Source organism: Cetorhinus maximus, chromosome 12, assembly GCF_964194155.1.
Source record: "Cetorhinus maximus chromosome 12, sCetMax3.hap1.1, whole genome shotgun sequence".
Lineage (NCBI taxonomy): Eukaryota > Metazoa > Chordata > Chondrichthyes > Lamniformes > Cetorhinidae > Cetorhinus > Cetorhinus maximus.
In genome coordinates, this window is record NC_135890.1 from 27,119,778 (window position 1) to 27,134,156 (window position 14,379).

The 14,379-nt window shown below is 39.9% G+C and overlaps 1 protein-coding gene across 1 annotated transcript in view; it reads left to right on the plus strand.

Moving 5' to 3' along the window:
• LOC144687325 (lysine-specific demethylase RSBN1L-like) overlaps positions 1–11,731 on the plus strand; it is a 78,628-nt gene extending 66,897 nt beyond the window's left edge. Inside the window, exons 5-7 of the mRNA XM_078553281.1 lie at positions 7,231–7,398; positions 9,472–9,580; positions 10,485–11,731. Coding sequence (XP_078409407.1) covers positions 7,231–7,398; positions 9,472–9,580; positions 10,485–10,979 — 772 coding nt within the window. The 3' untranslated portion in view covers positions 10,980–11,731. The remainder of the gene's footprint in view (positions 1–7,230; positions 7,399–9,471; positions 9,581–10,484) is intronic.
• Positions 11,732–14,379: the final 2,648 nt, after the last annotated feature.

The window sequence follows — 14,379 nt, forward strand, 5'->3', positions numbered from 1 at the left end:
GTTCATCTAAAGATCTAAACGCTACGTCAGTCTTGCACCACACACTCAAAGATACAATTAAAGAAGATAGTGCACTTCTACGTGTATAAACGAAAAGAATAGTTAACCGTTCCTGTGTCTTTGCTCGTCCAGTGAAGAAAGAAGTTTTTTTCCACTCCTGAATTGGAGTTCAGGTACGTTCAGATGGTTGGGGGTAGGATATCAGTATTACTTCGAAGAGAAGAATGTTTGGGTCATGAAGTCAGGCGGTCATATGAGGCTGTTGTGTCATGAGGTACAATTTCTTTACAGGTGAACTTGGAGCTTTGGAATCAGGCTGGGAATTTTTATGAAAGGCTTATAAGCCTTACTATTCTTAAACAGCTAAGGTGGCACAACCTTTCTCTGCAGCTGTTCTCTTGTTGGCGTTATTCTGCAGATTGCACCCAGGTCTCTTCTGAGTTTTAGGATAAAAGGACTTCAGTATCAGTACCAGTTTCAGCCACATGGCCAATGGCCATTGATATACAATAGAAGGTAGATGGAGGTCCTTCACACTTAACTTGTGGATAACTGTTCTCGTCAGCTTTCCTTTGTTACATTGCAAACCTGGAGACAGAATCATCAGATTCTGTGATTCTGAATCACAGAATCCATTGACTCTGTGCTTTGGAGTAAGCTTCGAACAATGGCAGGTGTAAATTCCGCAACGGAGTATTGTCTAGGCATGCCCATTCAAAGGGAGAGACCCCTACCCAACATGATTCAACTCAGAACTTTCTGGAAGCTTGATAGTCTGTATTGAAGTTGCAGAGGTCACCTGATCCCCTTGTTAGCGATCTTAACAGTTTATCAATGTCCATTTTGAATTAAATATAGGCAGTTCCAGAAGCTTCCATACAAGCACAGTACATGTTTAAAGTTATGAATATGACATGCCTTTTACTGCGCATGTTACTAGAAAACTATGATTTAAAGAAATTGAATCATGGCACTTTTACCTTTCAGCTTTCTTGGAGGGGCAAAATTTTGGAGGGTGCTGACTCCCAAAAATGTCTGCCTATCTGACCGAAGCAATGGAATGTTTTCGCGTTGTAACACAAGTGATCCTAGATATGAGGATTTTGGTTGAATTGTGGGCTCTGCAGATTCTGTACTGGAAAATGATCTAATTGATTGATACTAAGTGTTTCACAATAACATTGGCAGCTGGGAAAGTTAGAAATAATTAATGAGTTTCTGCTTATGCTTGATTGTATTTGTGAAGCATTTGGACCTCACCAGATGGCAATGCAATGTAGTTCCATCTACCATGCCATTTGAAAAATATGCATTAGTATCTTAATAGTATCTATTGTACATGTCACGAGTAAATTACATGTTTGTTACTGTCTGTAATGACTGTAAAATGCATAATTCTGACTTTTGATTCAGTAACCATTTTCCTTGATAATTTGCAGTTTGAGGTACAGATTGATTGTTCAGTTTTTTTTAAAATTCTTTCATGAGATGCGAGCGTTGCTCACTAGACCAGCAGCATTTATTTTCCATCCCTAATTGCCCTCGAAGGTTGTGGTATGTTGCCACCTTGAACCGCTTGTAGTCCATGTGGTTTGGTACACCCACAATGCTGTTTGACCTAATTAATTCTGATTAACTTATGAGGACGGCTTCAGTTTTTACAAGTAATCCAATTACTAATTTTTTTTTGTTCCCAGACAGTTCCTAGTGTCTCCTATAATGCCTACATGACATGACATCAATCCCATTCTATAAGACTGACAGCAGATCTTTTAAAAAAAAATTTCCAGACTTCCTAAAATATAGCATGCAAACTTTTAAAGATAATTACCTTACAAGTACGAAAGATGTCTGTTGTTCCTGAATGATGAAATACAAATTGGTGATGCTTGTTTCTGAATGTTGTTTGCATTATGTGGCTCCTAACCACTAAATATTGTGTTCAGACAGCAAAAGTTTCTGATGTTGCAACATTTTTTTTAATTTAATGGATACCTCTGAACAGTTATAATGAAATTAATTAACATAAATTAAAATGTAGACAAGTAAATTAAATGGAGGTATAATTTTGTTCACTTATTTCTCAGTATGATATGTTGACAACTTTGGTTTCAGTGTTTTGGGTGTGGTGTTTCAATCTCATTCATTTTTTGCCTTTGCTTCAAAACCTTTCTTCGTCAACTCAACTTTTCATTCAACAGAACTAAGTAAAAATAGGAGAGGGGTGAAATATAAGCTGGTTTAAGGTGGGGGGGGTGGGTGGTTTGGTAGTTGTAGGGACAAGCAAGCAGTGATAGGAGCAGATAATCAAAAGATGTCACAGATAAAGGAACAGAGAGGTGTTGAAGGTGGTGATATTATCTAAGAGAATGTGCTAATTAAGAATGGATGGCAGGACACTCAAGGTACAGCTCTAGTGGGGGTGGGGTGGAAAGACTGACAGGGCATTACAGGTATAGATTTAAAAATAATGGAAATAGGTGGGAAAAGAAAAATCTATATAAATTATTGGAAAAATCAAAAGGGAGGGGAAAGAAACGGAAAGGGGGTGGGGATGGACGAGGGAGTTCAACATCTAAAGTTGTTGAATTCAATATTCAGTCCGGAAGGCTGTAAAGTGCCTAGTCGGAAGATGAGGTGCTGTTCCTCCAGTTTGCGTTGGGCTTCACTGGAACAATGCAGCAAGCCAAGGACAGACATGTGGGCAAGAGAGCAGGGTGGAGTGTTAAAATGGCAAGCGACAGGGAGGTTTGGGTCTTTCTTGCGGACAGACCACAGGTGTTCTGCAAAGCGGTCGCCCAGTTTACATTTGGTCTCTCCAATGTAGAGGAGACCGCATTGGGAGCAACGAATGCAGTAGACTAAGTTAGGGGAAATGTTGCTTCACTTGAAAGGAGTGTTTGGGCCCTTGGACGGTGAGGAGAGAGGAAGTGAAGGGGCAGGTGTTGCATCTTCTGCGTGGGCATGGGGAGGTGCCATAGGTGGGGGTTGAGGAGTAGGGGGTGATGGAGGAGTGGACCAGGGTGTCCCGGAGGGAACGATCCCTACGGAATACTGCCAGGGGGGGGTGAAGGGAAGATGTGTTTGGTGGTGGCATCGTGCTGGAGTTGGCGGAAATGGCGGAGGATGATCCTTTGAATGCGGAGGCTGGTGGGGTGATAAGTGAGGACAAGGGGGACCCTATCATGTTTCTGGGAGGGAGGAGAAGGCGTGAGAGCGGATGCGCGGGAGATGGGCCGGACACGGTTGAGGGCCCTGTCAACGACCGTGGGTGGAAAACCTCGGTTAAGGAAGAAGGAGGACATGTCAGAGGAACTGTTTTTGAAGGTGGCATCATCAGAACAGATGCGACGGAGGCGAAGGAACTGAGAGAATGGGATGGAGTCCTTACAGGAAGCGGGGTGTGAGGAGCTGTAGTCGAGGTAGCTGTGGGAGTCGGTAGGCTTGTAATGGATATTGGTGGACAGTCTACCACCAGAAATTGAGACAGAGAGGTCAAGGAAGGGAAGGGAAGTGTCAGAGATGGACCATGTGAAAATGATGGAGGGGTGGAGATTGGAAGCAAAATTAATACATTTTTCCAGGTCCCGACGAGAGCATGAAGCAGCACCGAAGCAATCGTCCTGGAAAAATGTATTAATTTTGCTTCCAATCTCCACCCCTCCATCATTTTCACATGGTCCATCTCTGACACTTCCCTTCCCTTCCTTGACCTCTCTGTCTCAATTTCTGGTGATAGACTGTCCACCAATATCCATTACAAGCCTACCGACTCCCACAGCTACCTCGACTACAGCTCCTCACACCCCGCTTCCTGTAAGGACTCCATCCCATTCTCTCAGTTCCTTCGCCTCCGTCGCATCTGTTCTGATGATGCCACCTTCAAAAACAGTTCCTCTGACATGTCCTCCTTCTTCCTTAACCGAGGTTTTCCACCCACGGTCGTTGACAGGGCCCTCAACCGTGTCCGGCCCATCTCCCGCGCATCCGCCCTCACGCCTTCTCCTCCCTCCCAGAAACATGATAGGGTCCCCCTTGTCCTCACTTATCACCCCACCAGCCTCCGCATTCAAAGGATCATCCTCCGCCATTTCCGCCAACTCCAGCACGATGCCACCACCAAACACATCTTCCCTTCACCCCCCCTGGCGGCATTCCGTAGGGATCGTTCCCTCCGGGACACCCTGGTCCACTCCTCCATCACCCCCTACTCCTCAACCCCCACCTATGGCACCTCCCCATGCCCACGCAGAAGATGCAACACCTGCCCCTTCACTTCCTCTCTCCTCACCGTCCAAGGGCCCAAACACTCCTTTCAAGTGAAACAACATTTCACTTGCATTTCCCCTAACTTAGTCTACTGCATTCGTTGCTCCCAATGCGGTCTCCTCTACATTGGAGAGACCAAATGTAAACTGGGCGACCGCTTTGCAGAACACCTGTGGTCTGTCCGCAAGAAAAACCCAAACCTCCCTGTCGCTTGCCATTTTAACACTCCACCCTGCTCTCTTGCCCACATGTCTGTCCTTGGCTTGCTGCATTGTTCCAGTGAAGCCCAACGCATACTGGAGGAACAGCACCTCATCTTCCGACTAGGCACTTTACAGCCTTCCGGACTGAATATTGAATTCAACAACTTTAGATGTTGAACTCCCTCGTCCATCCCCACCCCCTTTCCGTTTCTCCCCCCCTCCCTTTTGTTTTTTCCAATAATTTATATATTTTTCTTTTCCCACCTATTTCCATTATTTTTAAATCTATACCTGTAATGCCCTGTCAGTCTTTCCACCCCACCCCCACTAGAGCTGTACCTTGAGTGTCCTGCCATCCATTCTTAATTAGCACATTCTCTTAGATAATATCACCACCTTCAACACCTCTCTGTTCCTTTATCTGTGACATCTTTTGATTATCTGCTCCTATCACTGCTTGCTTGTCCCTATAACCACCCCCCCCCCACACCTTAAACCAGCTTATATTTCACCCCTCTCCTATTTTTACTTAGTTCTGTTGAAGGGTCATGAGGACTCGAAACGTCAACTCTTTTCTTCTCCGCCGATGCTGCCAGACCTGCTGAGTTTTTCCAGGTAATTCTGTTTTTGTTTTGGATTTCCAGCATCCGCAGTAGTTTTTTGTTTTTATCATAGTACTTTCAGGTGCTGCCCTTATGGTGGAATGAGATGAAGCACAATTAAGTGGGAATGTCCAAAGTTAATGTTGCCAAGGTAAACTGACCAATTAAGCAGTATAGCTATGCTACTTAGTAGATCTCCTGAATATTTCAACGTGATTCAGTGATGCTGAATCCCAAGATGCTGTATAAACTGCTGGAATTCTGAAATCTGGATTAGAAATATGCTGTTAATTTACGCTGCCACAATTGAACTATAAAAATGTTGATGCTGTGTATTGATGAAAGTAGAAATAATAATGTTTCAGTTTTATTTAGGTTGGGTAGACTGTCAGGCTTTCTCTTGATGACACATGTATTCCCTGAGGCTATAAGATTGCTGGACTCACTGTGCACACAAAAAAAATTAACAAGGATGGGAAGAGGCATTTTTGAACCAGAAGGAAATAATTGGTAAACTTAAAACTGGCAACAATCCAGTAACTGAATTCAGCATTAATATTCTGGAGATAACTGAAATCAACACTGACTTGGAAGTGGTTCACTTTGAAAATATACTACTGTCATCAGCTTGTTGCAGGTTGCCAAAGTGATGATATAGGGTTCTTGTGGAGTGAATAAGCTCATCATCTTGCGAGCTGCATGGAAGTTTCACAAACTTGTGGATATGTGTTTGTGCCACTATGCTTCTGCATAGTATCACTGTGTAGAGGTCTGAAATTGGATGACAGAACCGGAAGAAGAGATTTTGTTTTCCCCATGCATGATTTTCTTGTTTCGTAACCACAGTCACCAGTGTGAGGATAATTTCCACTATAATGCTTACACACGTGATTGAAATTGACTTGGCTCAATTGTTTCCACTTTGTTTTCGATATTATTGTTCACTGCATCAGTGAAATTACTTCTTTGTTGCTTGTTAGTGTAAGCATGTGCAATAAGTGTCTACAGATTTATTCTTGGTTTATTCATGAACTGATTTGTGCTATACTTGGGAGAGAAATTATCCATGAAGGTTTTCTTAACACTTTTACACTTTCTGATATAGTCTGTATCATTTCCAGCATCAGTAAGTATGCAAAAGCAAAACCTTCCTTAGTGCAGTATTGATATTGAAACTTGTCATAGCATATTTAAGTTGTTTTACTTATGTCCCTTCAAGATGGAAGAAATAAGTAGGGTCATTGCCCCTTGTGTCCGAATTGCAATATACTGCAAGGCTGTATCACAAGTGTCATTATTCTGTTATTGAGACTGTTGCAATACATGGGACACAACAGACCGCTGATCATTAATTCATTCCATACTAATACAGGCTTTCAGCTCAGCAAAACCTGCATACTAAGGAGAACTCCACAAGCCCATTTTTAATATTATTGAACTAGCCTAAATGCTGTTTGCCTGTAAACAGTGATTATTTGCAGAAGAAATACCTAAATTTGTTAGAAGTGATAGTTTTTTATGCAGTAGATGTGTGATTTTGTTTCAACAAGAAGCTGCTAGCCCTCATATCATTTTAGTTTCAAGTAATTGACATTGTTAATGCGCCTAAATGTTCCTATATGAATTGCAGCCATTTGCATTTGATGCTGAAAATACATTATTTTGTTTACATTAGCCAAGAGATTTGATCTGGCTTTTAAAAGCAGTGCTACTTAAAATGGCTTTTTTTCAACTACAGTTGATCTGTATTTGCATTAATACAAACATGTGAATTGTGCAACTAAAAGTTGGAATCTGGAGAGGTGTGCTTTATAGGGTTCAAATAGATTAGTGCAGTTAATACATAGTTACAGATTAGCATACATTTGTATAGTTGGAGAGGAGTGGTGGGGTGGGAAGAAATATCATGCATACAGTTCAAATGACCAACTTTTGCTTTGTACTGTGCTTTGGATTTAGCACTAATTTATTTATATATTTAGTCTCTTATCTCATTATTAAATGAAGGTGCAACCTTGCTGTACATGTGTTTCTCTTTCCTCTCCTGTCTCTGCTCCCCCTTGAATATAAGCAGCTTCTTTGTAAATAACAGAATTCCAACAGGATAGACATAAAGATAGAAAATTGGTATTTACACTTTTAACCATTTCTTTTAGAACTACCAATGAAATAAAAAATTTACAGTATCTACCTCGTGCAAGTGAGCCACGTGAAATGCTGTTTGAGGATAGGACACGAGCCCATGCTGATCATATTGGACAGGGATTTGAGCGTCAGACCACAGCAGCTGTTGGAGTGTTGAAAGCTGTACAGTGCGGGGATTGGTATGTGAGCTAGCCATTTGACTGGCTGATCTGTCTGCTGTTAAGTTTTAAATGTTGAAGAAAAATGTAGTATCTTTAGTTACTGATTTAACCAAAATGCAGAACTATTGTTTTTATTTCTGTCTACCTAATGTTACTTCAACAAACATTTTTGAAATTTGGCATGCAAATTTTAGGACTTTAAAGACTGGTAGCGAAGTTACTTGTGATCTGAAAATTTATTATAAGTGAAAGCGTAGCATTTTTATACACATATCAAATTCAGTCTACAAGGAATACAAATACATAGACAAACTGTTTACCTGTTGCTAATTATTTTTAATATTTCATTTATGTCAACGTTTAGTCACAAACTCCATATCCCTGGTCCTTAAGAGTAAATACTTTTGGGAGACTGCATTTGTATGTTTCTCTGGTTTCTTTTTGCTCTTCTCAGAAGGAAAAAGTGCAGCAATGGTCTTTAAAAGTATTCCTTCAATTACATTTGCGTACAGAGATTAGTGATTCGGGCAGTTTTTTGTGATGGAAGAATCAATGGAGAAGAAAGGGTTTGCTTCAGTGGGTAAATGTACTGTAGAGGTAACACTAAGACATAAAACCAGGAAGGTCCCTGATCCCTGATTTGAATTAATTGACAAGTTATTTCAATTGGCTTCCGTATCCCTGGACAAGTTGAAGCTGTGGGTTGGAGAAATATAATTTGCACTATCAAAAATAATTTTTTGCTTTATGCTTAAAATTGGATTTTGCACTCTAATCCACACAGATATGTTGAGAAGAGTTCCGGTCATATTGTTGCACAGCTCCATATTGCTTTTTATTCTATATTACTGTGTAAACGTGTTCTAGGGAGGGAAGAGTTTGGTGAAACAGCATGCCCAAGTAACAAGTACAGTAGCGGTGGCAATGGTTAAGAAAGAAAGGGTGTAGGCATGTATTCAAATTGCATTAGCATTGGCAGGAGATCTACTGTGGCTGATATGACCTAGTTTATTAATTAATTCTCAATGTGTAATTTGCTGATTTTTATGTAAAATAACATGGGCCTATATGATTTATATGATTCTAATAGTTTGTTCTGTAGTTTGTGATTTTAAAAAGGGCACTGAGGGAAAAAACATTAATCTGAGTTAAATGTGATAATAACAGCTATAGATCTAGATTTTTTTAAATAGTGGCCGCTGAGCCCTGCCTTGTTCAGATCTTGGGATCATCGTCTATAGAATGCAGCCAGGTAGATTGACTAAAGTAAGATCACACCATGGAGTTTTTCATGATTATTTATAGAAGGCCAGGAGTAAGTAAGTACTGAAGCTATATCTGTGGTTACTCCAATCCCTTAGGGGATTTAATTAGGCTGAGTAACAGCATTACATATTACACATGTTAAGTTGAAGGGAAGAGTTGAAACGGTAGAATTTCATTTTTCACACTTATTTTTGTTCTGGTATTTAATGTAGAGAATATCTTCCTCACCTCCCTTTTTAAACCTATTTTTCCAGTGCCCCTTGTACCATCTCCCAAGAGGTTAGGTAAGCAACTCTAGTCCTATTAAAATTATAAATCTGCCTGCTTATGTTGCATCAGTATGGTCTGGAGTGACCAGGGACATGCGTAAAAACAAGAGACTTGGGAATGAGAAGGGATGGCAGGCAGGACTTTTTCATTAAATGGGTAATTGATTGGTGGAATGAATGACCATGAAATGCCATTGAAGTAGAGTGCAGATGGGTACAAACAACAGTTGGATGTATCTTTAGAGAGAACTTGAAGGATATGTTGAGAAGGCCAATAGGTGAGATTTCTCTCTAGGTGTGTTGCGCCTAATAGCCATTCAATTTGAAAAATGCCTGTGTTCACTCTAAACTTCCACTCTTTTCTGTGTGGAAGTGCAGCATTTCACTTGTTGCTACCTACAATAGTAGCAGCTGATGTTGTGCATACACCATATGCAAAAGCACAGGCATTAACTGGCAAACAACCACTTTTTAGTACCTAATAAAATGAACAGTTGCTTTAAATATAGGTTGTTTTCTAAATTAAATCCAGTTAATAATTTTCCCCTTTTCTCAGGTCTGATCAACCCCGTATAACCAAAGATGTGATTTGTTTTCATTCAGAAGACTTCCTAGAGGTGGTGCAGAGGTTACAGTTAGATCTGCATGAACCACCATTATCTCAGGTAATTCTAGTTAACTCTACTTGCTAGTTATTTTAAAACTAATTGTAAATTTGATCTATATGGTATTATGTATGCTTTTATTTGCTTGGCTTTTACCCCTGTGGCTGTGAAATGCAGATCCGTTCTGTATCCCTTGTTTGTGCTGAGCTTGCTGGGACAGTGATGCAATATTCAGTACACCTGGCATGGGAAGCGCAAAATCTGTCAATGTTCCACCCCTGATTATTAGTCAATGATCCTGTGAAAAATTCATATATATGGATGTTGGATGAGGAAAATATAAGGCTTGAAAAGTACACTAGATGTAAGCAATGCCGTTGAGAGAAGGAGAGAGATTTGGCAAAGAAAATGATTAAAAATCAATATTTTTAGAAAAAATAAATGACTCCTGAAGAAAATGTCACGGATTATATAATCTGATGTCAGCAATGCAGTCTTTCCAGCCAAGTGAGTGACATTATGTGGGCCAGAGTGTTCCAGACCAATTATCGATTCCTGTCCATAGAAAACATTTTGCCAGAGCAAGGTGTGCACTCCATCTGGTGGAGAAATTGAGAACTGGTGAAACTCAAAAATTCTTTCGAGTTATCAACAGTCACAGATTGCAACTCTTTCGAGTACAATCACAGTTCTTGGTTTCCGGGAGTGGGACATGAACCCACAACCCTCTGATTCAAAGGCGAGGGTGCTATGAACTGAGCCACAGCTGACACCTCTGGTGAAACTCAAAGGTGAACCCAAATGGGCAACCATTTAATTAATTCTAACTAGTAGATTGGGAAACAAAGATCATTGATTGCAATGATCTGTGCACCAGAAACTATTTTTATAAATAATCTATTTTTGAGGTAAATGTGGTATGCACTTTTCATTGCTAAGCCCTGTTTTCTCACCTTATTTTTAGTGTGTTCAATGGGTAGATGATGCAAAGCTCAACCAGATACGAAGAGAAGGCATTCGCTATGCGAGAATTCAGTTGTATGACAATGACGTATATTTCATTCCCCGGAATGTTGTACACCAGTTCAAGACTGTCTCTGCAGTATGCAGCTTAGCATGGCATGTGAGGTTGAAACAATATCATCCAGATGCAGGAGAACCATCTGCTCAAGAATGTGCTTCTGAAAGTTCAGAATTGCCACCAGACACCAAGTGCCCGGTTATCAAATTGGAAACTGAGGACAAAAAGCAGGGGGGTGACATTACCTCTGAAGATGCAAGACATCAAGAAGTCAAAATAGAACTTAATATCACAGAACTCCCAAAAATGAAAGTGGAGTCTAAAAGCACTGAATCACAGTTTGTAACTGAGTCAAAAGACCTAGTGTGTTCAAATACCCAAACTGACTGTGGAGATGAACAACAGCTACCCTCAGTAAACCCAGATTTGCATGAGTAGCAACAGAATTTTTCTCACTGATATCTGTGTATATTCTTTGGAGCTTTTATTTTTTTTTAAATGTATCTTAACAATGGTGTGACGTACAATATATGTTCTTGCTTATGTAAGTTCTATGGGGCAAGCTTGTTACTGTTCTTAAGACTGTTACATGGTAGGACAGAAAAGTACATGTAGCTTTGTAACATTCCTCAGTGCCTGTCCATAACTGTGAAGTATAACAGCACTTAAGGGACAGGTGCACTGTCACACTGCAGGTTAAATGGAAAAAAAAAAGTTTTAAAAAATTACTTTTTTATTTTTAGATAAAAAAGTAGTAGGGATAGAAGCAGAGTTGACCTCGGCATATACTTTTTTTGTAAGCTGAGCCAAAATTGTTTCCAAATTCAAGCTTATCCATAGAGCTTATGTCAACCTAGTTGCAAGTTTGAATACTGGTATTTGTGTCAACAAAGTAGTGTAAATACATTTTTTATTATAATTATGTAGTGCGATTTCAAACTAAAATCTGAACCACTTAATAAAGGTTCAGTGTACTTTAATGTTTTTTATATATACGTAAGTACCAAAAGTAGTAGCCTTTGGCTATTTTACACCTACATTATTTTATTTCACCTAATGTAGACGTGACAAAGTTTGTGTAACCGTGCAGACAAATCAGAATTTTCTTATTTCTCTCCCAGGGGGAGAGGAGAAGGGAATTGAGTGCAAATGATCATATTCTAGATTTTAAAATAAAGATATTCATTATGTGGTGTTGTCTAAGACACTGAAGTACCAGTACCCCATGGAAACTAGTTTATAAGGCTCTCCATCTCTTCACTAAGTTTCTGCAAACACTGTCTTCATTAAATCAATTGTAGTTCTAACATCTCGCACAGTGCTGAGCCTTTTAATTGGGCTGTTTTTTCCCTTTTCATCATCAGTTAGACAGGAAGGAGTTTAAAAATTCCAGCCTCTCAAAATGACATAGTATAGTTAGTTTTTGAGTGCTCAGTTGCCTTTGGATCAGAGTTATTTCCCTATTGCAGTAAGGTTGACCAAATTAATGTTCTATGGTGTCAGCTTCAAGTTTATAAATTCAGTTCAGACGTAAGACTATTTCATTTTCAAATAATTTGTCAGTCTGTGCTATTGTGATGCAGGCTGCACATATTGGTGTACCTTTCATACATAGCACCTCGGAATTTGTGGTCAATGGCAGTGATGGTGCTTGCCACTGACCTCAGAAAGCTGGTATCAAAAGATTTACTGGGCTTAAGAACATGAATTTCCTCTATCCTGACTGGAATTTGGCGCCATCAGCCAGTTGGACTGAAGAATTCTCGCAACGTGCAAAGCAGGAGGTAAAAAGCAAAGATTATAATCCACATTTTAATCAATGTACAGAAAGCAAAATAAAGACTAGGGCTTACACATGGGATTAAGGTGGAAGCTGAAATATCATAAATTTTAAAATAGTTTTTATAAAAATCATGCAATTTTCAAATGTCTTTCTGAGGCAATGAGATTCCAAACTTGTAAAGTTAGTGTTTCAGGGCCAGAAAGGTGGTTCAGCAGTAGTAATGACCTAGAATGCTGTTAGTTGTCAATTGCCCCAGATTAAACAAGGTTTAACGTTTTCAGTGACCACAGTGCGTAAAAAATTGATGTTCATTCATGTCAATTTACTGTGAGTTGCTTGTGCTAATTGTATCTGAGATGATTGTGGAGAAGCAGGATATCACTGAGAACAATTCCTGTTTTTCCGTGTTTAACAGCCTGTGTGGATGCCAGAATTTGCTGTCAGTTTTACAGTTATGACTGAGTATTGACAGTTTCACCATCATGAGGACCACAAATTCCAGGCCATTCTTTGTATAATTCATTAATATTGAATACAATTTTCTGCAGTTGCACTAGATGTGTAACATGTGAAAGCGACCATGATCTTGGGATGAATATGACATGCTTTAAATTATCAAATCAGCTTGAATTAGTGTTGCTTTATGGAGCTAGCCTTTCATGTAATTTGGGCTGGATTTAAATCCCTGCTCCATTGCTTTCTCTCCTTCCACTCCATCCTGCCCCACAAATAATCAAGAGCATATCAAACCATCAGATCAAATAACCATTCTTCCAAATGTGGTGTTATGGTATTCCCATGTCCAAATCTCTACTGTTTGCAATGTTATGTGAATATGCACGTTAAGATTTACCACACTTTGTGGCCAGAATTTTCATTATTGACAATCCAACGGATAATGGGTAAAGTCTGTCCCGAGGCCATACAAACCAGGAGGACTCAAAATTTGATTAATGCTTTATGTCAAGTCAGTTCATCTCAAGTTGAGCCAGTAGTAAGGGCACTACAATTGTATTGATAAAGTAAAAATTAACTTTTCTGGATCTATATTATGATTAAAAAATGGGTATGGATGGTGAATGAAGAGTGGATTGGACACAGCTCTAATGCTTTATGCATGCTGGTAATTTATTGGTACTTGCAAAGGTTTATACATAGCCAATTGGACCAGATTGCAGAGACTTGTTGGGAGTCTCAACAGAATGAGGGAAAAAATATTTCTGCTAGTTTGAAACAAAAGTTTTGATTTTTTTTGATTTTATATATTTGTGCATGTTCTGTAGAGCTCTTTGTCCAGCAATTTGTGTCTTTTTATTTGAACATAAGAAATAGGGGCAGGAATAGGCCATTCGGCCCCTCAAGTCTGCCCCGCCATTTCATAAGACCATGGCTGATCTGCCCCAGGCCTCAACTCCTCTTACGTGCCAGCTCCTCATAGCCCTCAACTCCCCGAGATTTCAAAAATCTATCCACCTCCTCTTTAAATACTTTCAGTGACCTAGCCTCCACAACTCTAAGGTAGAGAATTTCAGACATTCACTACCCCCTGAGAAGAAATCCCTTCGCATCTCAGTTTTAAATGAGTGTCCCCTTATCCTGTAACTATGTCCCCTAGTTTGAGATTCCCCCCACTAGTGGAAACACCTTCTCAACATCTATCCTGTTAAGTTCTCTCAGAATCGTGTACATTTCAGTAAGATCACCCTTTATTCTTCTAAACTCTAATGAATAAAGGCCTAACCTGTTTAGCCGTTCTTGATAAGTAAACCCCTTCATCCCAGGAATCAGCCTAGTGAATTTCCATTGAACTGCTCCCAGTGCCAGTATATCCTTTCTTAAATACAGGGACCAAAACTGTACAAAGTACTCCAGGTGCCGCCTCACCAACAACCCTGTACAGTTGTAACAAGACTTCCCTATTTTTAAACTCCAACTTCCCGGCAATACAGGCCAAAACTCCATTTGCCTTCTTAATTACTAGCTGCACCTGCATGCTGACCTTTTGCATTTCATGCACAAAAACACCCAGATCCCTCTGTGCTGCACTTTTTTTGG